Source organism: Sinohyriopsis cumingii, chromosome 18, assembly GCF_028554795.1.
Source record: "Sinohyriopsis cumingii isolate HCF-2022 chromosome 18, ASM2855479v2, whole genome shotgun sequence".
In the NCBI taxonomy this organism is placed as follows: Eukaryota; Metazoa; Mollusca; class Bivalvia; order Unionida; family Unionidae; genus Sinohyriopsis; species Sinohyriopsis cumingii.
This window is the reverse complement of record NC_142978.1, coordinates 71,828,372-71,856,268: the sequence shown is the minus strand read 5'-3', so window position 1 is coordinate 71,856,268 and position 27,897 is coordinate 71,828,372. Positions and strand designations below refer to the sequence as shown.

The following is a 27,897-nucleotide window of genomic DNA, read 5'->3' as shown; positions in this document are numbered from 1 at the left end:
ACCATGTCTTAATAGATAAACAAACTTAAATAATTTCGCACCCTCCGCTGTGCGCACGAGCTGTAGCGAATCAGAAGTACCGTAGTGGAAATTAATAATCCAATCACCATAGACCAAAACCAGCTTCTTGTCGTCAAGTTTCCAAACCTTGTTGTTAATGATATCATTGTGCCAAGCACAGATCCACTTACATCCACAATTACTTGCACATTATCTGAAGTGCTCGATGAAACCACCACACTTTCTCTGCTGGATGATTGCTCCGTTCTTGCGTTAGACAATAAATAGCACTGTATGCTCTTTACAAAATAAAATAGTTCTTCTTCTCCGACATTCTTGATGAGTGAAGAATGGAAATTTAGAACATGCTGCTCGCATATCTGATTACTATTCCTTCGTTCGGAAATGTTAATTTGTCAGCAAGTCTTCCTCTTAGCAGATATTTGGCAATAGGTCATCTTAGTATCATAAAAGTACTTCCAAATCTCAATCATTATTTCTTTCTTCGCGCACATCCTATTAAAATATCCAGGTCACGTCATTTCAGATTGCTACACGCTGATAGGTAACAATAAGAAAAGCAGAGCTATTCCAAATGTTTTATTTCAAAGACGTCCAGTCACAGTCTTGTTTTGAATGCAATATTTTTGTTGGGTCACATAAACTCCAGTTTGATTCTATTTTGGAGACATACGAACCATTTATGTCAAAAGTTTCTATATCACCTATTGGTGATTCTGCCATGGATATCTTTATTAAAATGACAACGGGACATAAGAGCTTCTCAGACTATTTTGTGATCAGATACTTTACCTTTGTCTGAGAAGTCTTCTTATAGTGAAAGTGATCTTATTCAGGAAATAGAGTGAGTCTTTGTTAATGTTCCTCTCCACTGTGTAAATGTGTCATCAGATTTAGTCTCAAGACCCGTGACAGTCTAAACAGTGCATCGTCACCCATCGAGGGTATTCGTTTATTACTAGGCAATGGCGTAGCGGGATATAAGAAAATGGTTCATCGACTTGTAACGGACAAGCCTTGTTTGGATCAAAAATTAACTTTGGTCTCGGACTAAGTTTCTGGACCCTATGCAGTTGGAGCAATGAATTTTTTAGACATAGAAGTTATTCATTTATTACTAATCAATGACATAGCTGGAGATAAGGTCGAGGGTAATCCATTAGAAACTCAAGCATTTTTTTTTGGATGAGGACGTTGATCCTGTTGAGATTAAAATCCTTCATTTCTATCCTGCGTGTGCAGTTACCTAAGCTATGACAATATATCTCTTGAGAATGATGTTGATCAAGAAATTAATCCTTTTGCTGAAAAAATTATTTGTCAGTTGTTTTAAATCTGGTAATCTTCGCGCCTGGTATTGATCAATCAATTGCTATTGATCAAAGTGTTCCCTTGTTACTACTCATTTTATCTACTGTAATCAGAGTGACAAAATGACAATCATTCGTCGAAAATAAACATGATCTTGATAAAACCTGTTTGTTTCAGAGGGCTATTAGTGAAAATGAAGCCACAAAAAACAGGATTCTTATTTTGTAAAAAATAGGGTCCGTATGAGAAAATGGAGACTACCTGAAGTACCTGCTAGTGTTAAGTTGTCGTTCCGAGATCATACCGACATGAAATTCTTAGTCTAGCTCACGAATCTCCCAAGACATAGTCATTTAGGAGTCAATAAGGCTTATCACTGGTGTTTCAACACGAACAAATAAAATATATATGACGTTGAGATTTTAGATTCGATACCTGTGAAACATCAGTTTTACATGATAAATTCTCTCACACAGGAATATTTGTAAAAATAAATTCAATATTTACTGGCAAATGATTTATAGAATCAATAAAAAGAAATAGCGTTTATCATTTATTCTTGTGCCGAAACCAGATAATAAATTCCGCACGTGTACTGACAATAGAAACTGAACAATTTTACCAAAATGGATTCATTTCCAATGCCAAGAATATATGATTACATCAACAAAATTGAAAATGTGAAATATGTCGCTAAGTTTAACCTTTTAATGGATTCTACCAATGTATACTCAAAGAAAGGGATACATAAATATCGTAACCCAGATGAGCCTTATTAGTATGAAGTGATGCCGTTCGGAAATTAAAATTCTCCACCTTGATTCATTGTAATATATATATATATATATATATATATATATATATATATATATATATATATATATATATATATATATATATATATATATATATATATATATATATATATATGACAGGATCTAAAAGAAACACTAGTCTAATGAAAACTGAATCAGTAAAATAATAAATAATAATTCCTTTCACAATACAATATAATCCTTCATTACCTAATATAGGTCGATTAATTAATAAATATTATAGTCTACTAAATGTATCAAATAAAATCAGCGTAAAATCACTTGTCAAAATTAAACCAATTCTCGCTTATAGACGACCCAAGAATGTGCAAGATTTTCTAATTAGACAAACAGACAGAAAATAAAAAAGACAATTTTCGTCATCTAAATGTAACAGACACCGGTGCTCTCAATGTGCAACTATAAGGAAAGTACTTCTTTCAGTAGTGCTAATACAAAAGAGGTATTTTCTCTATGTGATAACACTAACTGCATATCAACTGATGTGATTTATTTGATAAACTGTAAATAGATGTAGCATGGAATAGGTTGGAGAAAAACTTCAATAAGTTTCTAAGAGAATGAATAATCATCGCTTTTATATAAGAAAATTATAGAAATCCTCAGTTTCCCTCTAATATTTCAATACACTTTAACACCAATAATCACTCTCTACTCGATTTTTCTTTGACGCCAATATATATTGTGCATGGTGACACGAATAGACTTATATTTTTTTATAATTGGATTCATAAGTTAGATACTTTGTATTCTAAAGGCCTCAATGCCGATGCACTAAATCAAATTGTATAATTTTTGTAATTTATATAATGTATATCCTTTATTACAATATAATTATATATATGGCTGTTTGTCTCTATCTATTCTATTATTGAAAACCTTTTTGAAATTCTTAGATCACTAAGTGATGCAAATCTGACAGTTTATTTAGATAAGAGTGATTTTAGACGTGCTCACATTTGTAGTATATATTGTGGGACACTGTCAAGTTAAATTTAGGAATTTTTCTTTCCAAACGGCAAAAATACTCATGACTGTTAAACTGTCATTCAGAGTGTAATGTTAGAGTAAAAGCTGCTAATAAACTCTCCGTGATAGTTTTGTCGAACAGAAGCCCTAACCACGGCGTTGATGTTTCATGATAAGTCTGATCTGCATCTCTTCAATTCATCTTTTGATCAATATAATCCGTGTTGCACAGAATTATCAGCGTTTGTGTTGATTTTTGTATATCCCAATTCCACTTGCAAATTAGTTAAACATTTACTATATCGTTTCATCTTTTTGTATATTTCCATCGATGTTATTAAACACTTCGCCACAACAATTTTTTTTTTGTCTAATGGAGTTTGTTTACCTTTTGCATATAAGCTATTGTAAGTGCAGTAAATGCAATGTCATTTGTCGTTCTGATCATTAAAACACGATGGAGATAAATTGTATCTTGTTTTCTTAACCTTTATCGTGCACTCATTCAGATTTGTTTTTGTTTGTCCTGTAGATTTATGTGACCCTGACGGTTTATCAAGGTCATCGGCATCATCAGCTTTGTGGTTGTTCTAGTCGATAATATTTGTACAGAGCTGATCAATAATCATTCATTTCCTGATCATTCTGATGTCATTTCATCATTGAAATCTCGTTTATTCTTCAGGTGTATAATGAATCTGTGTTATTGTTCCGGTTTAAATTAAAATCTCTGTTACTGTTACGGTTTAAATATATATGTTCTCAAATGGGTAACGATTTAATAATGAATTTATGAAACGAGTTGAATAATGTCCAGCTTTTGCGAGCCTTGGCGAGCAAAAGCTGGACATTATTTAACGAATTTCATGCTTATAATATTAGATCATTATCCATTTGATATTCCTTTTATCACATAGTTTTATTTCAGTAGAAATGATTTAGAAAGAAAGAAGAATGAATAACTTAGTTCATTCTGACAAACGCTGTACCTTTCATTTGTTTTGCGTAAAAATAGTACAAAACAAAGTTAAAATAACAAAAGTATTTTATACATTTTTGCTAACTATATATCAAAGAATAAACGTCCATCCAAATAAACAGAACATTTTACAAACGACAAAACATTTGGCAACACAAAATGTCCAATGCGTGTTATGTCACGTTGTTTGATACGGTGCACAGTATAGGTTTGAGATGGCCTATACAACACAGTGTCAGTGTTTACGTTGAAATTCTACATCACAACTAAACATTACATAGTTGCAATTTGTGAAAATAAGGTTAGTGGAAGCAGAGATACACATATTTTGTGACCGGATATTTGCAGTATTTGTTTTGGAACATTAGATTGTACAGAAGACGTAAACAAATCTCTTTTGGAGTCGGACTTAACCATGTGAATATGCTATGGTTGGATAAAGTTCTGTTAGTTGGAGAGACCGGTTTACGTCTGCATCCACACCCTCTCCCTCGTTATGATCTAAGCAATACCGGTAGTTTTACTTGTTATTGTTCTTGTCTTGTGGGTTTTGCCATTTTTCATGCTATGATATGCTATACATAACACAACAAACCCCTGTGGGGGTAAATTGGCAATATTGAAACAGATGAGACCATTTTCCCCCAATTCCTTTTCGCGAGTCTAATCAATAAATAGCGGACAAATTTTTAAATGAAAACAAAAAATTCCAGAAGGCGGGGTTAAAAAAGTTTTACCACGATGGCAGAAAATTAGTAAAGAGAATACTCCACAATCATTTCCTGGGCTTATTTGGACCAATCATAACCACATAAAGTGATATGTTCACATGTTATAATATCAAAAATATTAAATTGCACACACTATAGTCAAAGTCTACCGACTATGTGATAATAAAATCGGTGTTATTATTGCGGTTTGGATTGAAATCTCCATTATTTTCCGGTTCAGACTGAAATCTCTGTTATTCTTCCGGTTTAGATTGTAAAGATCAATAGCCTTCAACAGATTTTTTATCTTATCCATATAGCTGTCTAAATAATTTATATCACATTTTATCCTCAGTTATTAAATATTAAGTACCGACCTGCGACATCTACTCTTTTTCTACATCCTTTACTGTGCCTGCATCACTACACAAAGTTCTTTTTGCGTCTTAACAAATCCTGTGTATATGAAATAGTTTTCTTTCTGTTCTCATCAATATGTTTATTGAAATGTAAGTTTTTGTTGCCTCTTCCTCCGATACTTTATTCAATAGATCTTAATTTACTCTCAACTTGTTTTCTTCAGGTCTTAACATCGTTTTCAGAGGAAATATCTAGCTAACGTATCGCCTTATGTCACTAAACCTAGCACGTACCGATAACCTATGGACCGCCATCCAATACAATCGTTGAAAAAAAAATGTTTCTATCATGGCACTGACTGGAGCACTGGCAGCTTGACGAATATTAAGGACAAATGTCCCACATCTATTATACATAAATTGAAATCGTCATAGCTTGAACAGTTTCAGACATTCATTTAATGCACATTTCAGTATGCATAAACAGATTCACACTAATCCATATGCAATATGTATCAACATAAACTACTTAGATTGTATATGCTATTCTGTGCGAATGAGTAGGGCGCTGTTAGCTTTGCTGTGGAGATAGGTCAGTTCAAATGTCGTCAATGTAAATAACCATAGCCAAGCTTCGCGGAATTGATCACGGTGAACATGGGTTCATTTTGGCGATCTACCTAATTTATGTTAGTTCTTTCTATGTGTATCGAAGCCCTATTGAATGTCTTGCGAACTCGTGCAAGATTTCATCCTTCAGTGAAAATGTGGTAACAACCTATTTTGGCACAGATTATTTTCACATTAAATGAGACATTAAATGGAAAATGCATCTACCGCGTAAATTAGAATTTAAGCTATTGACAATTAATAAATGGCTGGTAATGTAATGGTGAAAGAACTTAAGGAATGTCATCTCAGCCATACAAGGACCGAAAGGCTTTCATTTCACATCATGTAAAATAGTTTTCAACTGCCATTTCATTGAGAACAGAAAAGTTTGTCTTTTAAAGCACGTTTTATTTTCGTTCTAAAATAGTTTTCCCTCGCTAGAAGTCGTTTCATGTCCATCACTAATCCACTATGCTCCAGCTGAAAAGACAAAATTTTAAAACTTTTGAATTTCGGATATATTCTTACATATATGCATATATGCACGAAACTGATGCGGCTCAATGAATGCGGAGTGACACAATCAATATATATATATATATATATATATATATATATATATATATATATATATATATATATATATATATATATATATATATATATATAATTATTATTATTAACTCAATTACAAATAATATATCGCAATATATTGATCGCATTTTACAACCACTGATGAAATCATTACCTTCATATGTGAAAGATACTTTTGATTTCATTAACAAATTGAAATCTTTACCGAAACTAACTGAAAATTCATTCCTTGTTACACTTGATGTGGTTTCACTCTACACGAATATACCACACAATGATGGTATCGAAGCGTGTAAATATTATCTTGAAGAAAACGAATATACATATAAACTATCAAAAGAACATGTTTGTGATTTGATAAAACTTGTGCTCGAAAATAACTTTTTTCAATTTGGTAATAAAAACTATCTCCAAAAAATGGGAGCAGCAGTTGGTAGTCCTATGGCACCTGCTTACGTATCTTTATTTATGGGAAAATTAGAAAATGATTTTCTAAATAAATGCCTATTAAAACCAGATGTATAGTTAAGATTTTTAGACGATATCTTTATGATTTGGAGTTATTCATTAGAAGACCTTTATTATTTTATAGACAGTTTAAACAAATTACATCCAACAATAAAATTTACATTCAATGTCTAAAACTAAAGTGTCATTTTTGGACGTATATGTCGTGAAAAATGAAAATAATGACATTACTACAATGGTTCATGTTAAAAACACAAATATTCATCAATATTTTGAATATTCTTCATGCCATCCTAAATCATGTAAAAATGGGATACCATATAGTGAAGCAAAAAGGTATAGAAGAATTATTTCGGATGACGCTGTTTTTAAATCATCTCTGACAGAGTTAGGTCAGCATTTTTTAAATAGAAATTACCCTATTGACATCATTAATACTGCTTTCCTAAAAGTATCTTCTCTTACACAACTTGAATCTTTTCATTGTAAAATCAAAAGTAGTAATGAAGATATCATTCCTTTTGTTACTGAATATAATCCAAGTGTGCCTAATATAGGTAAGATTATCAATAAATATTTGGATTTATTAAACTTATCATGTAAAGCAAGTGTTAAATCGCTACACGAAAGCAAACCCACGCTTGCTTATAAAAGGACTAAAAATCTTAAAGATTTCCTAACTAATTCTAAATTAGAAAAAAACATCATATAAAATAGGATCATCAACTAAATGTAATAGACCTGGATGTTCACACTGTTCATTTATTATTAATGAAAATACTTCTTTCAATAGTAATAATACGAAAGAAACTTTTAATATGACTTGTGATACTAATTGATCAACATCAAAAATGTTATTTATTTGATAACATGCAAAAAATGTGGCATCCAATATATTGGACAAACCAGTCAACAAATATCTAAACGTATGAACCAACATAGATCAGATATAAAAAATTATATCGATCAATCATTTTCATCTCATGTTGCCGCACATTTTAACAAAATGTCCCATACCTTGCAAGATTTCTCCTTCCAACCTATTGTTAAAGCTGATTCTGAAATGGAACGTCTGTTAAAGGAAACCTTTTGGATTCACCGTCTTAACACGGTATATCCAAAAGGTCTAAATTCAGAAACACTATATGACATTCATTAATTCTGTTTTTCTTTTCTTTCCTTTTTTTTTTTTTTTTATTTTATGAATTATGTCCCCTGTTTACAATTAGATAAGAATATTTTTATATTATTCTACTTTGCAAAAAATCTTAATTGGTAAAAGTATAAACTAATATCATTAAAATAAGTTTACTAATTGTTTAAAAATGAAAGTGCATTTCTAAATTAATTCTCTATATAATGTGATTAATTATTTATAAATACTTGATAGCAAGCATTATGCACACCATAATATTTTATTATATAAATTGAGTTCTGATAAACTATTTAATATTTATCAAGAATATATCAAGATATATATTTTTTAAAAATTATTTAATTATTTTCTATATCTTTAATAAGTGTGCATTATACATAGTACAAATATTGATAAAATTGTATCTCTATTAAATCATAAATTTTTCATATAGTTGGCAATATGTATCTTTAAGATTCAGTTTCACGTATTTGTATGTATTAAGATATCATTAATCTGTTCTGTATATGCATATCTCCATGTAAATTATTCATTAAAGTATAAGACAATTAGGTTAAAAATGTAAGCTATGACGTCATCTTGTTTATGTCATATTGTTTATTTCATTGATCACTTAGAAACAACATATTTAATGACGTAAACAATGATATTGAATTCAGACTGACGAAGCATTAAAGCGAAACCGGTCACACATTCTACGTGTTGGTGTTGTTTATGTTTATATATATATATATATATATATATATATATATATATATATATATATATATATATATATATATGTTCTTTTACTAAGTTAATACCCTAATATATTTCAGCGTCAGGTACCATATCGTGGTATTTTTACTAGTGGCGACGTAACGAGTTCACATATATCGTTTTGGTACCACAGGATGAAATATATCCGGTATTAAAGTAGGAAAATAATTTATTTATTTTTGTTGTCAAGGAAATATGGGGAAATAACTTCCGAGAGATGCGAACAGCGTCGGGTCACCTTTATGCATCAAAGATTAATTTCCACGCCTGAAATTTAAGGCTGTTTCTATTTATTTATTCTTGCTCACCAAGTATTCTTCTTGTGCTGCATATACAAGTTTTGTGAGCACACAGAATCAAGTATCGCATGGCATTATAGGAAATCTTATATTTTCACCTGTAAAATTATGAGGATATATTTTTCGTATGTCAAAAGATAGGAATGAAAAATGTAAAACTACATCGCCAACAAGTCTCTTTATTTTCACACACACACACACACACACACACACACACTTTGGTGTCTTATCAAACTTCCACGCATCAATCTTTAAAGACTTTTTAAAAATAAAAATCCCAATTTATTTGAATTTCATTCGTACTGAAAACCGGGCAATATTTATACATTGTAAAAGGGGAGATCTGTCATAAGTACAAAATCTTATTCGTGTTTGTTCCGATTCGGAGTAAGTAACTAGTTTGATATGGCCTCGATGTAGCCCTAGACGATATATACTCGTTCCCTCGGAATATTCACAACAGTACATTTAGGAATTGTTGCATATATATTATTGAATTAAAGAAAGTAAACCTGGTAATTACATTAGCAAGGACCAAACTTTTGTGGACGTAAATCTCTGTTTAAACATCTCTCCTTTTCAAATTCGCATCTGTAAGGTAAAAAAAAGGAAGTATGATGTAAAAAGTGACATCTAGTTGAAGCAATTCTTTGCGTATCTTTACCTGTATGCATATATATCTGTCTATATATCTGTAAAACTATCCGTCTTTCTCTTATATGCCAAGTCAGTGTTTTGTTTTCTCCATAAATACCGCAAAAGCTAATTCACCTATAGGATTAAACGATCATGGCTGGGTATTTATCGATGAATATATTTTACTTATTTACTATAAAAATAAATAAAATCTGAAGGATTCGAAACTTATGTTAACTGTGAGGCGACATTTACACATTGATAATTAACCAGCTATAAGCATTTAGTCAATTTAGTTCCAATTTTCTTACTTTCTATTTTCAATTCAGTGGATTCCGTCTACAACACATTTCATATTATGTTGTTTCTTTCATTAATCTGTCCATATGGCGCCAGAATACCTAGCCCCATCTTCATTAGCCAAGGTCGTCGATCATAGATTGGGTAGAGAATCAGCACGGGTCATAGTGATCTGAGGACATTTACTCAGCCTGAATGATGTTTTATTTTTCTTCATATTTTACCAGGCTGTCACGTTTTATCAAAATTAAATTTGCGTCCGATACATATTCAATTAGCTTTCGTCTTTCTTCTTTTAACGCATTTCTATATTTCTAAATCAAAATGTGGCAGTTCGAAGTGAGATCCCCTGATCGTAAGTCATATGAGTATCACCTTCAATGATAGTTTATGGACATGTCGAAACAAAAAAATCAGTCAATTATGAATGTAAATTCACTCGTAAAGCATGCCTTATACTTCGTTTGGCTACGGGGGTGATTGTTGGAGAATAGGAATGACTGTGAAATAATATTGTTTAAACTTCTAATAGGACATTTTTTGTGGTGTTTGAAAGTTTGATATGAAGTCCATGGGGCCGAGTTGGGGTGGGAGCGTTACTGTTTTTAATTTGCTGCTCTAAGACGTTGGTAAAGACAAAGATACAATTTGACCTAAGGTGCACGGGAAACTAACTGTTAGTCTAAAGTAGTTCGCAGAATGTAACGATGTGTAACCAATTCCAAATCAGTATCAAGTGACATTTAAAGAAGCTTTTGGGAGGAGGCGACCACACCAGGTCATTCCTGAACCAATTATCGCGACCACACCAGGTCATTCCTGAACCAATTATCGCGGCCAGAACAATTCGGTGTAATTGCCTTCATGCCACGGAAAAAGATATATATATATATATATATATATATATATATATATATATATATATATATATATATATATATATATATATATATATATATATAACCTAGCAATCAATGTCATCATATATGTGATAGTCTAGAATATGATTATTCTTGTTGACAAACAATTCATTAGTCATATGTGTTGATTAATCCATACATTGATCAAATACGTTGATTAATCCATACATTGATCAAATACGTTGATAAATTCATGCATTGATAATGTATGTCAATATATCCATATATTAAACATATATGTTGATCAACGATATAATTTATGATTATTTATTGAAAATACATGCCTTGATTATATTTGCTGGGTAACAATACTTTAATCTAGTCTGAGATCGGGGTAAAGGCGTAAGTTAGAATGTGGGATTCAATCATCATTAATTTATTATTATAAATAAATTTGGCATGCGCGTTATTATCTAAAGTTTCGCTAGATACATCCCACCCGGTTCCATTTTGTTACATGGAGAACGCAGTCAAATGCTGAAGCTAAGAAAGCTAAAAATTCTGCCGTTTTATGCAACACATTTTTATAGCGCAAAACATGAAGAGAGAACCAAATACAAGTTTCAGTCGAAAGAAAATCTCATCATTCGAAAAGTGTTCCCAATGAGGGCTTTGATGATGAAATATGTCATAATGTACATGTGTATGGAAAGGCGTGTATTCAACAAATCCGGGCAAGTTTACCCTTGTTTCGAAGAGCTAGTGAGTAAAAGTAATTCTTTTTTCCCAACCCTAACGATTAAATGGTACATCAACTGTTTTCATTGATCTTTTGACTTTTAAGTTTTAAGTTTCTATTTTTATCGTTTGGTGGGGTGGAGAATGTAAATGTGAAATCAGATGGTATTCAAGATTTGGGATGAATGGGTAGTAGGAAAATAACTGTGAAATGCTATATATTAAATACAAAATATTGTCATTCAGCATACCGGTTTGTGTACGTTGTGCTGTCTGAACCGCAGATTTCGGCTTTTGTGTCGGTACATAACGTCTGGCTGATGAATGTGCAGAATAAATCTAAAACGCCTTCACTTACTGTGTCAGTCAGTTTCAATGAGCTACCGATAATGCTGGAGCAGTGTCCGTAATGGGCTATACGCAGCGAGAGATCTTTGCAATACGCCTTAAAAAAGAAACAGCTGTAAGCAAGTAGAACACAATAATTAGTTCTTCAATTTCTCCATGTTTTGATTTTATATTTGCGGATTTCATTTTTGTATAATTCATTGTTCAAGTCTTATAGGATTATTAAATCCCTTATGTGAAGATGATGGATTGTTTACTGTGATAATTTAGATAACATACCGTGGAATGTCCAACAATACAGTGTAAATGGCTAACTATATATTTACTAAGAAAATTCTGGATACAAATCCGCCTTGAAAATTTAAAATGATGTTGAAAATCAATTCACAGTGAAATGTTAACACAAGGTCAATATGCAAGTTCATGTGCGAAACAAGGGCAGTGTCTTTCCTTTTGTTTTGGAATTCACATATAAAATGTAGCTTGACTTGCATCTACAAACTGAAAGTGAACTTGACAAATGTATCATTTGGTATTAATTATTTAATGAGACACACATGGTAAGTTGTGAAGACGTGTTTAAATGCTTCACATCCCCTGGACCTTCTAGAATATCATTTGGAAAGACAGGGGCTCGTCTGGGGTTGATATTTACACCGCACAATTAAAATTAATTAGTACAAACGTCTGTTGAACGTAAAGCAAAATATTCAACAGATCAGAATGGCCGTGTATCAATGTACATATATATATCTATATAATCTCAAGGGAATACCATTGACAAGCATCACCCCCCCCGAGCTAAAATATTTCCTTTTTTAAATTACGAGTCTTTATGGTCTTTACGCCACGATGACCCGGTCGGGATACAAGTACAATGTATGATCTTCGAGGCCTTTGCTTTATCCGCTTTGACAATTAAATTGCATGTAACTCAAAAATAACCGATAAAACAACAATCCCGTTGGAGTCGTGCAAAGCTTGGGACGACTTGAAACAGTCAAACGATATATACCTATCAGAGACGCATTCAAACAACAGTTGCAGGAACGGCAGCAGGCATGACAAGATGTTACTGGGGTTTAGAACTTGTGTATGGTCCACGTATCAAGCAATAGCTGCTGCAACTGAGGCAATACATGAAGCCTGTGCGGCTTTATCAACAGATGGAGCAAATATGAAAACAACAACACAGCAATTGTTAACGCTGATCAACGAAGCTCTTGGTGCAATTGATCAAACTCGTTTTAAAACTAAGGATATTGCAGATATTGTTGAGAAAGAGTCCAACTAGGATCAACATCCACGTATTTTACCCCGAAGGTTATGACATGGTTAAAGAGCCTCCAGTTACTTTTCTGCTAGGGGTAAATTCAACGGAGTAAATTTCTTTACCAAAATAACATTTTATGATTATGGAAGAAAGTCAATGAATCGACACGTTGTATAAAGGATTTTGTAAAATTGAACACATTTCAAAGAAAGCGAAAAATATCGATTATAAGAATTTTATCAGTGAAAGACAGCAAAGAACAGGATAAAGAACCAACACCGTCACAATAAAAACAAAACAAAAAATCCCAAAGAAATCAAAATACAAAAACAAATGGAGCGTTGACCGGAGAAACAGCCACCGCGATCACCATCTTCGACACACGAAGAAACACAGACAGGCAACGCGCAATCCCCTAGCGGTTTAGTACATGGTGCGCATACATGTCCGATTCAAATTTTAATCGATATTGATAACTGAGAATTTTTCATGACAGGGTTACGGGCAGGTAATAATTCCGATATTCTGGAAACATGGACGACAGAGTACAACCACTGAGCCACAATATATACAGATGTACTGAACGTCCTTCCAGCAACTAATAACGACAGCCACCCTATCCTACGTGAAGAAGTAGAAGCCGCAGTGAGATCGCGGGAAAGAAGAAGTAAGCACTAGTGGACAACATCCCAGCAGAACTGATCCAAGCTGGGGGAGAAGCAATGATTACGGTCCTCACAAACATCTGCAACAAGATCTGGCAAACAGGTGTATGACTATCGCCGTGGACCCAATCATTGATCATCACCATCCCAAAGAAAGGCAACTTGCAATAGTGTCAACTTGGTGATACTGTTTCAGATTTATTTAGAAGAATTGCTCCAAAAGTATTTCCTATTGCGAAGCAGTTAGTAATGAAAGTGATCGACATTGTTCGAAATAATGCAATCGAAACATTTGGTGATATTGCTAGAAAGGCATTTTCATCTATCCGAGATAGACTTGCCCGGTTAGTATCTAAAGCATCTCTGCTAGTAAAGCTAATAAGCACAGCGGTAATATCTGCTAATGTTAGTAAAGTTATAAATGAAGCTGATAATGAACGATTGGAAGAACTTGTCAGTGAGCAACCATTTAGTACTCCGTTGCCGGAAAGACAAACGGCGTTGGAATAAATAAATATCGCTGAAATCCGATAGCAGTTTGCTGGGCTTGTTATTGATTTTAAACAACTACGACGAGTATGATAAAATGTTCAAACGTGTCTCAGATGCCGCCTGTAGCATGGCTTCACCAGTACTTAAAGATGAGTCCGTGCGCGATTATAAATATTATTCTTATGACGCATTTCTACCAAATGACCAGTGGACGAATAGAGTTAAAATTCAAGATACAAACGGATATTTCTTGCCCGCCGAAGTGGCAGGAGAACGATGTGGTTTTGTCAGAAACGTAAAAAGGCTTTTCTTAACAGCGCGCGATACGCAATTGATGAATAACGAATATGTTGCAACGACAATTAATGGTTTCGCACGATACGTCGATGATTGTTCGCGTTGTGTTCGTCCATCAATAATGTGCTGCGAATAGACCATTTAGTCCAGTTGTATCACTCCTGGTCGCTTTAACTGCGGAACTTTTAATAAGGTAGCAGGAACGATAGTCAAGCCAGCTACCGTCTCTTCTGTTGTAGCCTGTCTTAAAGCGGATTTGTACCAAGGATTCGAAGCACGCCGATCACAAATTAACGCTCAGGGCCATGCTTTGTGATTTTGCAGAGGTGTAAGAATAGTTTTTGGAGCTAAACACGAAGATGTAAGAACTCGACGTAATGATAACAACAAAGAAAGTTGGCACGCAAAAGGCTCAAATGCAGGCGCAACGGCTTCTTTAAATGGACAGGTTACATTAACAAACTTGTTCCTGTTGATGTCCATGCAAACATCGTCAGTCACAGAAGAACAACGATTACTTTCCGTTATGTCGTCGAGTGGTCAATCTACGTTGCTATGGCTAACAATGACTTCGGATGCCGTGCAGAAGCAAGCGGAAGCCTTGATGCAAATTACAGCCCAGTGAGGAGTTTCAACCCAACGACATGTATTTAAAGCGTTTCAAGATACACAACGGTTGAATAGTCAGATAAGAAATCCAAGCCGGAATCCGAAATAGTAATTCCAAACGTGATCGTGCATTAGAGATTGCACTTGCCTAGTTATGTGTTTATTACAGTTGGCCAAATATGTGTTCAAGCCTTTCTAAGTTCTTCCTGACAAAAAACTTGCTTGTGTTATCGTACAAAAATAAATCAGATCAAACCCCATACTGGAACGTATTAAATCGAGCAAATCAACTATGAATTTCAGCGCAGAATCAAAAACGTAACGAAAGAAATTAAAAATTGCTATTACGGTTCACGAACCAACGTTGAGAGCGGCGATCACGATAACAGATCAAAATTAAAAAGCCGACATAGGTGCATAGTCGATTAAATAAGTGCTGGGTTGGACACTTCCTGTTGATACTGTCTCATAGCTCAATTAACGTCAATATTTATTGATCAAATTCTGTGTGTTGATCCAGAAAATCTCCTGAATGTCTACGATATTTATTGAGATAAATATCCGTCTGCTTTAAAGCAATTGATCCGTGAATACCGAAACCCAAAAATTCAGTGCGCCATCACTATGAAAAATAACGCACTAACCACGATAAGCCGTTCTGCTGAATGGTACCTGAAAAGAATTATAAGTGTGATGAAGGATAGTCTAGATTCCAGAAAGAACACCCCGGGTATCATAAACAAGGCAAAATCACTCCTTAATCATTTCAATGTTGATCAAACCACCACCCATATTGTTAAAATACATTCATGAACTTAATTCAGAGATAATGAATAAATTCCGCAACAATTAAAAGCGCGCTACGATTAACAGCCAGCTTTGTTATCTGTTCTTAAACATGATAGTGGTCCAGAACGCGGTGGTCGTCATATAGTACCCGACATCGTAATTATAACATCGACGACCGCGGTAAATCACACTTGCGATGTCGTTGAAGGTACAAGGCAAACAAACGCAACAAGGATATATCATATAAGCTTAACCCCAAAAGTGTCCCGGGTGACTAAATCGTGTCAGTTTCGACCAGCTCGGTTTATATAGGATACAACAACAATATTGTATTTAGAATGAGATCATCGCTGACTGACCAACACGGACATTTGCTTGATCTGCGTTGGACAAGTATCACGGTAAGTTTGTATATCCGAAATCTCCCGCATTGATCACGGTGTGATCATTAGATAATCAGCAAAAAAACAAAAAAAAAACAACAAAAAAAACAAAAACAAAACAAACACGCAAGAACAATAACACGCTGATCGCCTACAATTACAAATCACACGTACCACCATAAATGTCCGATTGCTGCATTATAGAATTAACGACGCAAATTTTCTCTTAATCCGACGTTGATTTATCAATGACCGATTTATCCGTTGCTTTTTTGGATGCAGGCGAATTATCATTGGACAATGATTTATCACGTTTATTTGTAGCGTGGCTTGGCGATTTATTGTCGGCACCAGCGACTTCATTCGCCACTCCAGCAGCAATAATTTTGCACAATTTTCGTATAAATTTTCGTATTCGTATGACATCGTTAATTTAACACGTTCAATGACGATCGCGCCTGAGTCAAGAGTTGCCAGCGAATCTGTTATACGCGCAAGAAGCAATTTTACAAATTCGGACGGAAGTGTATAGTACGGATTTTTATTTTATAGTTTGTAATTACTAGGGATTGTCTTTAACTTTTTATCGACGTTCCGCTCTGGAAGTAAATTATAATTATTAACCTGCAAGTGTTCAGTTGCATTAAAAATTGTATCGATATTTTCTTGAGTCATCGTTATAAAAAAATCGTTTGTATAATTTATCGGCGGGACGGGCAATCGTTGTCCGATTTTCTCTCTGCAGCCTTCGATGATCGTCGTCGGGTAGAAATGTTATATCGTATTTTTCATGCGGATCTGGATAAACTTCGACTGAAATTATAAAGATGTGCCGCAGCGATATCAACGATGATATAATAGAAATGCTCGTAAATGTGTTCGCGTGTTTCATTGACAAATCTGATTGATAATTTCAAGGCGAAAGTCTCGCAAATTGTTTCATCATGAATGATAAAATCCAGAATGGAAGTCGTTGTGTTTGCAAGCGTCTTGAAATCACTGCTGTGCGTGAAGATCATCAGATATTCAATGCAACAGCGGCACCAACAGTTATTTAATTTGTCGATTTTTGTGTTTTCTCTTGTGAGTTTATGTGTCAGGAATCATATATATATATATATATATATATATATATATATATATATATATATATATATATATATATATATATATATATATATATATATATATATATATATATATATATATATCATATTAAATATATTTTTTAAAATTTTCTGTACGGGTTTTATTGCGCGACATGCATTTTTGTAGTGACATAAATTAAAGATTTTGTATATTGTATAATATAATGATTGGAAAAAATTAATGTTGAATGCTGTTCATGGGGAAAAACCTTATGAGCAACCGTGTGTTGCTGGTTACATGCGGATCGAGTTTAAAAAGGTGGTGGTCCGGTCCTATGCGAACGATGTCGATATAATGTTAGTGGAAATTTACCGCTATGCCAGACGTATTATAAAAATAATACGCACTGGAAGTGCTGGTATCCGTTATAACGATCCAACAAGCAATTAGCGCAGTTGATTGCAGAAAAAGGTAGTTTGAGGAATCTGCTGAACTAGGGGCTATTGAACCCGAGCAAAGAAAAATACGATTTGATCTTGACCAGGAAGTTCCGATCGGGGTTAAACTTCAGTTTGATCTGTTGCACGAGTATATCAGCGCGGCCAAAGGCGAAGTTGAACGTGACTGTGGGGAACATCTTTTGTCGAGATGTCGAGTCGAACAACACCTAACAGTCCTTGATGCGACAATGACCTGCTCGTGTGATTATTGGGAGGCTACCCGACGATAGATACACCGTTGGATTAAATTCATCAAGGAACACCAAGAAAATTCGTCTTGGTTGATCTGAGATAAACTAGAATCAATACGTACATCTCAGCAGCGAGGTCGGCACATTGTTGTTTACCATCGTCGACTGTACCAGGATAGCTTGTCGAAATTGATAAATCTTATTACAAGCACGCATATACAGCAAATGTTGTGGTGTACGGAATTTACATTATACGCAAATCTGACGAAAGTAAATTGTCGCTGATGAAAACCGGGGCGTTAAATTGTGTAGCTCACTGTGTTATCAAGCACTTTACAAACGCAAAGCGAGGTATGGATTAACGAATCAGCAACGTGGGCCGATAACTAAATGGGAATGCGATGTTTCATCGCGTGGAGCAACTCCGTATGACCGAAATTTATTCGCTTGAATTTCATAGAAACATTCATCCGGACGTGGTTTGGTCTTCATTTTAATCCATGATGAGCCGAACACGTTTCCATCGCTGATGACCCGGATTGATCATCTTCCAGTGCTGAAATTGATTATTCGATGCTACGTGTACGCATGAATTGCTGATAACTTAGACGACAATAAATGTGATGATGCGATAACTATTCCGGAAGCAATTACTCCATACTGACATTGGAGAATCTAGAAAGGACTAGTAAGAGTAAGTGTCTGGTAGGCAATGACAGATTATACCACAACAACGATCTTGACGCGCTTTCAACCGAGCCGTCGGGACACAAACGTATTTATCCTAACGGGGCTGAAAATTCTGGTAAAACAAAAAGGGTACTAAACTGTTTATCGGGTCTGTCAGCGTTGTTGTGCTGACTCTTAAGCATTGACTCACGTAAGAGATGCACGAGAACAGATCAGTTATATCTTAAATTTATCATAGCTTCTTTCGATAGCGTGGTGACACGTGTGATCCGGCCAGGATGGGTCAGAAAAATATACCCCGGGTTATCATCTGGGATAAAAATGTTTACTGTATTAATCCTGTCAAATGTATCACAGATATCATCGAAGCCTTGTTGTTTGATGACCTTGACGGAAATCTCAACAGTTATCGTGTAGGACAGGGGACAGCAACTAATTTTACTTAGCGTGCCACATTTTCCGGATTAAGTATAAAATGAACGAGCGCGTGCCACCAGAGAGTAACACTGTTAAAATCGAGATCTTTGGCTGCCATTCGCGTGCCACGCAAAACATCTCGACGTGCCACCTTGTGCCGTAGGTTGCCGACCCCTGGTGTAGGATTTGATAAATATTTTAAAACCTGACGCAATTTAATTGTCAACACGAAATGCAAATAAAACTCAAGCTAACCTCGACTGTCTCCTCAATCAATATAAAAAAAATATTTTATTCTCGAGCGAAGTTTGGAACATGCAATATTTCCCTCTCAGTGTAGACTGTATTACAGCGTTCTAACCACTTGAGCCGTGTTCCCCATTTAACACAGACAGGTCGAATCTAACAAATCTTGATTCCTTCTTAAGAGCTAAAGAATAAAGAATCTAACAATGTTCGATCTGACCCGCTGAGATATTTAAGTCAAACTGTATGGAATGTCGTTATTCAGGTACAGTATATAATTCCATTCAGACTGCTTTTAGCTATCAATAACATAGTAAAGTTTTGAACACATAGGATTTTGGTGTTTTCCGTTTCAGCCCCACGAAAAGCATCATTAAGGGCTGGTACTGTCGTTGGAGGTCAACCTTATGGCAAGGTGATGCCGACGCGAAGAAATGTTGAGATGGCATGCTGCGGAACCAACCGAGTTTGCTATACCCAGCTCATGCTGTAGCAGCTTGGACTTTTTGTAACGGTTTTCAGGGTGTTTCTGGGGGGGGGGGGGTTCACGCGATTGTTTGCGGGTATTCCACTCGGCGCAAAATTGGTGAGATTGCCCTTATTGCTGCTATAGGGTTGGTGGCAAATTCAAGAAACGCTGTCTGAAATGTTTTCATACGGTTAAAACTATTAAGATATATTAATTTCTGTGATATTTTTGTATTGTTAATAATTTAGAATATACATATGTATATCTAAAAATAGGGGTCATTATCTTTCATCGTGTTTCTTTTAAGATTTTATTTTATTTGCTCGCCATGATTTATTTTTCTAATTGCCAATATGGTTAATTCTTTCTTTTTCCATCCTTTCAATGTTCCTTAACTTCGTTCAACCATAGCATCTTATACAATTTTCGATTCAATCAATATCGTGCCAGTAGGGTCGGAATATCACATATACTTAGAAATATGAAATTCAGTGTGTTTTGTTGTTGCTATTGTTGTCATGTTTGAATTTTGGTTATTATTTTTTTTTGGCATTTATCTCTTCTGCTCACAATTGTGTCTGCTTCATAGACAAGGAGTTATAGAGCATGTTGACCTTAAGGTTGCAATATTGTCTTAACGCAAATAAGAAGAAAACCTGCCATCCTTACTAATTGTCGTATGTGACGCCATTGTTACCGCACTCTGGAGAATGAACGATTCCATTACAATCGGTTGTTAAAATCGAACTGCAAGTTGGAAACTGGCCCTGTGCAAACACCACTGCAAAATATATACCATTAATTCATCACATTCGAGACTGACATTGTGGGAAGTGGAAACTCCCTAAGTAGCCGCTAAATAATATATGTTTACTTCTATACAATTATAAAGGCGGAATGGAGAAGCTCATTCGTGGTACAGCATGGAAAATATGATGTAAACCACAAAGTTCCTATATTTGAACCTTAACATAAAATGTAGATATTCTTCTTTGAAAAAGTGAGGCAAAATATGAATTTAAATTTCTGTTGAAAACATGCAGCATTGTGGTTTCTAAACATGTTAAAAAAATTTGTGTGCGAATTGTATGAATTTATATCTGCATTCTCAGCGCGGCGAAAAATGAATTGTAAATAATTTGAAGTACATGAGTTTGATTTAATTCGTCCAGCTTGAAATTTTGAATAGATCCCAGTTTTAGACTGACTTTGACAGCAAATAATACTTTCAGGTAACATGCTGTCATGTGCGCCGAAAATGCTACATTCTATTGAAAGAGAAATAATCGTACCAAAATAGCACTTCGTTTATAAGAAGTACGTGATATGTAGTAGCCCTCTGCGGCACTTTGGCACATTATGAGCAATATGGTAGCAAATAAAGGTAAATGTTTTTTTTTAAAAACTTTAAAATGATTTGCACATAATGGTAACGAAGATTTAAAATAAATGTAATCATCAATTACCAGGTAATAAAATGTGAATAGCTTAAAATTCTATAAAATGTCTATAAAATTAAAGCTAATTGAAGAGCATGTAAAATCTTTGAAAGATATAATCAAATTTAGATACATTTTCTATGAAATTCAATACTCTCATGGGTGGTCCATTATCATAAAGTTTCTTAATGAAATTGACATCAAAATGCTTCTCACCACAGGATGGAATTCAACACCTCGACAGGAATGTGTTTCACTGTTAGTCGACACTTGCGTGGTATGCACTTTGGTCGAGATTCACCTTTCAGGAGGTATGCAATAGCCGGTATGCGTGTCCGATACACTATGGGCACACGGCCAGCTGCAGTATTGTTCTCTATCCAAGGGAAGCCATTCGCCAATAGTTACGTAGATGTTCTGAAGTTCGTTTGTGGAGCTTTCGTTCAGCATATTTCACCATCGTCGACGAACATGTTGATTATTTATTCAATATTTAAGGTCAGAATATGAAAGCTTCCATTCAGAATCGGAGGACTGGAAGGGAGCATTGGCCCTATCATGTCATTTTATTATCATCTCCAATGAAGCACAATATGTAAAGACCATTATTAAGGGTCGTGATAACTGATTTTTCAAAACACAAGGAGTTCCTGAGTTTGACAGATGTGGAAAAGCAGTTCATTTGAAACTTAGCAAGTACAGCCATGCACATAATGCGAATTTGTACCGGTCACAAAGTCAGAGCAAGAAAAGAAACTACATCAAAAAGCATCACAAAAAACACAACAAGAAATGAAAAGAGATAACATTAAGAAATAAATGTAAAGTTTATTTCTCTGCAGTTTAGAAAAACTGAAAAACAAATACAATGTAAAAGTCTTCGGACCAGTACGAAAGGATATAACGGGAAACGAACATCACATACCTGTTGATGCCACAATAAAACATTTTAGCTTCATTCAGTTTTATTCTTATTTTATAGAACCGACTTACATAATTACTCAATATAGTATTTCTTTTTGCTGGACAATTTTAATTTCTATAAACAGTTTTAACGCAAATAAACATTCATTACAAAAGTAATAAAACTCATTTCGTTTGGAAAAAATATTTACACCAACTAAATGAAGTCGAAACCAGCACACTTTTCACAGTGTGCATATTTACATCTATTGAATATCCGGTTTCCTTTGATATATGGATGTTGTTAAAAGTATACCCCACATATAAATGGCTTTATTATGAACATTGCTTATATCCAATGTACAAACAGCTGTTATAAAATGTTACAAAATCCAAGAAACAAACACTTATAGAAAGACTCTAACAGCTGAAACATAGAACAACAGAGACTCAAAAATGGCGCGAGTGAAACAAAGTAATGCTGATATTTGAATAGAGATGAAAAGACTACAGAGAAAAATGAACAGAGAATTAAACATGAATGTTTTGACAAATTATATAGAGATTCAATATAAATGCAAAAGAAAAGCCAACTTCATATTATTTAATAGAAAAGGCCAATTTTATAATAACATTTGTAGTTAGAAATGCTAACACTTTATCATAGATAAATAGACTGAACTATGCTTTCTCATAAATGAAGGCACAATATTACTTTAGTACAACCTAAAGAAATGGCAACGTCGTTGTGGAACTCCGGTCCAAACGGAGTGTTTTCATTTCAGGTTCTGTCGTCCACGTTGACCAAATTCCGATTCAAATTCTAACACGTAGAGTATCTTACACATGTCCCGTGATTCATTTTAATATTTAGTCCAATCCTGATATTACAAAATATTAAACGAAAGAGAAAGAAATATGATTCACGTACAGACCAAATTTGTGTACGATTACCCGTTGAATAGATAAAGATTACACTGCGACATAGTTTGGCAGAATTAGCTAAACTAGGCAAAAGTGTATGGCAATATCTACTTGTGCTTTACAAATCACATTCTTATTTTCAGATGCAAAATCTCCTGTCTAAATGTAAATACATTTACCTGACAACGATGCAACCACATCAAATGACAATAGCATATAGTATATATATGAAAATATTTAATTTGATATACAACAGTTTTAAAACTTCAGCCACATCATGAATTAAATACATTTAGGGAAACCTACTTAATAGATAATGGACCAGAAGAACATAAAACTGTACCCCAAGGTTTTAGGGAAGCTTATATCTTCTATTGAATTAACTACGTAGAGACTTACATATAATTTGAAGAAGGCTTTATGAGTACCGAAGAACAACTAAACTATACATCGGAACAAAATTAAACTCAAAAGTGGACAGATATCTTTCTGCACGAGAGAAATATAGTAACAGACAAATATTAACTAAACTGAATCAAAGGATTAAATTAAATGGACCATGCATGTGTGGTGCACAGATACAAACAGGCGATCTTTTTATATTCTGTTTTCACGTTATCGAACACTATTAAACCGTTCATGGAACTATGGCAAGAGAGTAAGACCGACGATAACATGGTAAAAATGATACAGTCGCAACGATGTATAACAGACTCGAACGTGAAACTTGAATATGCAGTTGGTGGTGAGGACATATTTTTATTACCGAGTAACATCGCTAAGAAAATGTACAGTTTCGTCGGATTCAAGGACAATTTTCAGAAATCGAGTGATTACACCATGCAATCTACATCAACGTAACAGAGGTTGATAAACAATCTATAAAAGTATAATAACAAATTGCAGATAACAAAAAATGAAAACATTTTTAAATGAAATTGTGACTAGCGCACGTTTTATCTGACACGATTAAATACTCAGGACTTTAAATTTCACCTTCAGCGCACGTTGCCTCCGGCACAATGACGTATGACAACTTAGAAACATCGAAAACAGTATTAACTTTGTAATAAATAAAGAGTCATTTATATTGATGCAACTGGCTGACAGAGCTGTTATAATTTAGTTTTATAAATATATTATGAACATATACTTATTCTAGATGTTTCACTTTGATCAAACATGCAAATAAACAAACCTAAATCAAGTAAAATAAGATATTCAGCAAAGAACGAACCAATTTGTTTAGAACTCCTAAGCGAGAGTACCACTACGCCATCAAGTCTGCTGCTACCATGTTAGATAGCTGGAAAAATAGTTGGGAGTGTTTCTATGCACTTTATAATTTTTCATGAACAATGAATGATTCAATTGGAAAAAGATGTCGTGGAACAGGATATAACAGAAGGAATAGTCTGAAAATAATATTTTTCACAGTTTTAGCTATGGACTTTGCATGTCTTCATACTACATTGTTATCCTTGAGTTAATTGCAGATATTTGTTTAGTGTTAATTTTAGTTTCTCTGATTCTTTTCATTCTACTAGTATGTTTCTTCTTAACTCATAATTTTAATGTGCCTAATTACTTTTGGAAAACCGTTTATTTTTTATTTTTCCTTTAAGTATTTATGTATATTAGTCGTGAAGTTTGAACTCTATTTTGAAAGTTTATACAATTTGAGATAACAATTTCAATAGTTTCTTTCGTTCATCTCATATATCTTTCGTCTGGTATGTTAAATAACCATGAACAAGTCCTTGTTGTAGCTGTGGTTTAAATAGTGGAAGACACATTGTTCAAAGTGTGTAATTTATTAATTATTTCATACAAATATGTCCTTTTGAATTAATTAGTTAGATCGTTTCCATCTGTTCAAATATATGTAAACAATTGTTTACGTCAGTATCTTGCACGTGCTGTATGAAGTACAAACAGTAGGTTCAAGAGAGAATTTTGGTTGGGGATGTTTAAGTTGTGTCGCACACTTTGGAACTATCTTTAGACTCAGATGTGTGAAAAAGTTTTTCCTATATGCAGACAATTTTCAAACGGATAGATTCCTTTAGAAGATAGGCATTCACTCTCGCTTATCCCTTAATATACATTTGTTGATTCAAATGTAAGCTATCCATGAGAATTTAGACCTATCGGTATATTTATCAATTTTCATGGCTTATTGAATGTCTTGTCAAGAGCGGGATACGGCATTATGGTTTAATTGATTGAAATGAAGAAAATAAATGGGATTATCATCTCACACATGCCAATAAGAGTATGCTCTGGGTTCCTTTTGTTGATTACTTGTTTGTCACTGTCCGTTGGATCATGTCTAGTGAGTTTAGTTATTAATTTTGGCTTAGGCGGGTATTGAACTACGATTTTGATGCCCTACCACCCGAATAAACGCATCTCCAGTAATTCAAAATTTGTTGTATAACTCTGTTGCTTTTAGATCATGAATATATTTCTTACCTCATATGTTTAGTTATATTCTTTGTATTTTATTTACTATACTGTAGAAGTATAGATTTTAGATGTATGTTTACAATTATTAAAGCTTGTGATGCGTAAGCTTGCTGTATTTATTACATCATGCATATGTACGCATGTGTATAGCAGCACAGAGCAACGTACAACGCACTGATAATGCCAGACCATACCTTGCTCACCCAGAATATTCTGATTCAACGGTTCTGCCATGTTTGGGTTTGAAAACCTTTGTACAAGGATATACGTCCAAAACCTCCATTGTTTTGATAGTCTATGCTATAATGGGTGAGGTAGATTTTTTTTTGTGCTCAGTTTTAATAAGTGATAGTTAGAACATATATCCACTAGAAAGGTACGCACATTTAGGTTTGAAGCCTAAATGTAAATTTCACTCCTGTTGTATTTCTTATCTTAGAGGGACCATTGGGAATCTCGTTTGCATGTCAAATAAAAACGGAAGCTCCCCTAAGTTTCCAATCGACTTTTCCAAAATTTCGGTGGCGGGGAGGGTTGATGCTTTATCTTTTGCACCGATGTCAGCATCATGGTAAAATCTTAGCTTGAATAAGGAAAGGTAGAAAAAAAATAAATTACTTTCCAAAAGAAAAGTTGTTTAAAGCCTAAATGCAGATTTCAGCCATGCTGTACTTTTGATCTTATTGCTGAATCGCCCATTGGAAACCTCATTTGTATATGAAAATGAAACGGATGATACGTGATACTGTCCTGGAACTTCCAATCTACCTTTCCAAAATTTTCCAAATGTCCCGTCCACACTCTTTTACATAATTAAATCTTCCTACATACACGAATGTATGTTTACCTTAACAGACTGATCACATTAACTGGATGAAAGACAAGTTCAAAAGTTTGAACTAAATCAAAGCAATAGTTTTTGTTATATTTTGGTTTACAAATTCCGATATATTCCCATATTTTAGTTCTCGTCATGGGGACATTTCCCATATGTTGACCCACCTAATGTAACGTGGTCAATCAAGTCACTAAACCAACAGCCATCCCATTGACCACATATACTTAGATACGTAGGCGATAAGCAAGATTTGATTGACACGTCAGGGAGGTCTAATTTGCACTATCTCTGATCACTAAAGTGTGCAGTCATTTTTGTTTCTTATAGAAGAATCTTACAACGCAGTTTTAAATTAACGAATTAAAATAAAATATAAGAAATTGTGTAAGACAGTTATTGAAAGAATAACTAGCATTGCACTTTGTGAACAAACAGTAATCGCAACAACTAAAGTAAGTATTTAAGGTGTGTCACATCCTAGTGGTTAGCATTCGGCTTTTTTGCACAACCAGTCAACACAAAGCGACGCCTACCCAGCCTCACAATCTACTATCCATTCACTATTATACAGGTAATTCTAACAAAGGTAATGTTATAGACTTATTTTCTAAAATAAACTACTGAAATGTAACGATGAATGAAAACAAGATATTTTTCAATAGACTGTCTGGCCTACACATATAATTCTGAATATATTTTGGTACACTTATACAGCAACATACCTTTGCAGAGGATAATTAAGAATGTTGTTACCACTTTCATTCTTCCGTTCTCTCCAGCTTAGAGACCGCGCTGATGCCAGACTACGATGTTATCGCATCTAGACATTTAAATCCTGTCACGTGATACTGCCAAGTCCCTGGACGTAAGTTTAGATAAGAAATATTTGCTTTATTGACAATTTCCAAGGGCACTAGAAGTTTCATATATATATATATATATATATATATATATATATATATATATATATATATATATATATATATATATATATATATATATATATATATATATATATATACTTTTACAGGTTTAGGGTCGTGAACAACACAGGAAAAAAGAGCGATAAACAACACGTTTCGTATAATTTAAAATATAATTTTAATTCTCAATTATACAATGTGAAAGAATTAAAAAATAACTTACAGTGATTAACGAATGCCTAAAGATCCTTAAAGTTCGAAGTAATTGGAATACATTATAAAGGTATTCTGAATGCTTACATTAAGTAAATGAATTAATCCCCTCAATAAATCTTA

General features: G+C 34.1%; 1 protein-coding gene across 2 annotated transcripts; it reads right to left on the bottom strand.

Moving 5' to 3' along the window:
• Positions 1 to 6,173: 6,173 nt before the first annotated feature.
• Positions 6,174 to 27,483, bottom strand: LOC149776948 (ovomucoid-like). 2 transcript variants are annotated; one of them, XM_089942690.1, is made up of 6 exons: positions 27,361 to 27,483; positions 20,735 to 20,846; positions 11,859 to 12,068; positions 9,597 to 9,664; positions 7,877 to 7,917; positions 6,174 to 6,277 (listed from the first exon to the last, which is right to left on the bottom strand). In XM_089942690.1, the coding sequence occupies exons 1-4, from the start codon at positions 27,398 to 27,400 to the stop codon at positions 9,598 to 9,600; spliced, it is 429 nt and encodes a 142-aa protein (XP_089798816.1). In that variant the 5' UTR covers positions 27,401 to 27,483; the 3' UTR covers positions 6,174 to 6,277; positions 7,877 to 7,917; position 9,597. The 2 variants fall into 2 exon arrangements, with proteins under 2 accessions (XP_089798816.1, XP_089798817.1); XM_089942691.1 differs by lacking the exon at positions 7,877 to 7,917 and having other exon boundaries at positions 6,226 to 6,277.
• Between the last annotated feature and the right edge of the window lie 414 nt (positions 27,484 to 27,897).

Coding starts and splice junctions, on each gene's coding strand:
- LOC149776948 (XM_089942690.1), bottom strand. CDS start 27,400: ATGAAAGTGGTAACAACATTCTTAATTATCCTCTGCAAAG. Junction 20,847..27,360: donor CTTAATTATCCTCTGCAAAG/GTATGTTGCTGT, acceptor TATATTTTGCAG/TGGTGTTTGCACAGGGCCAG. Junction 9,665..11,858: donor AGCACAACGTACACAAACCG/GTATGCTGAATG, acceptor TTTACCTTACAG/ATGCGAATTTGAAAAGGAGA.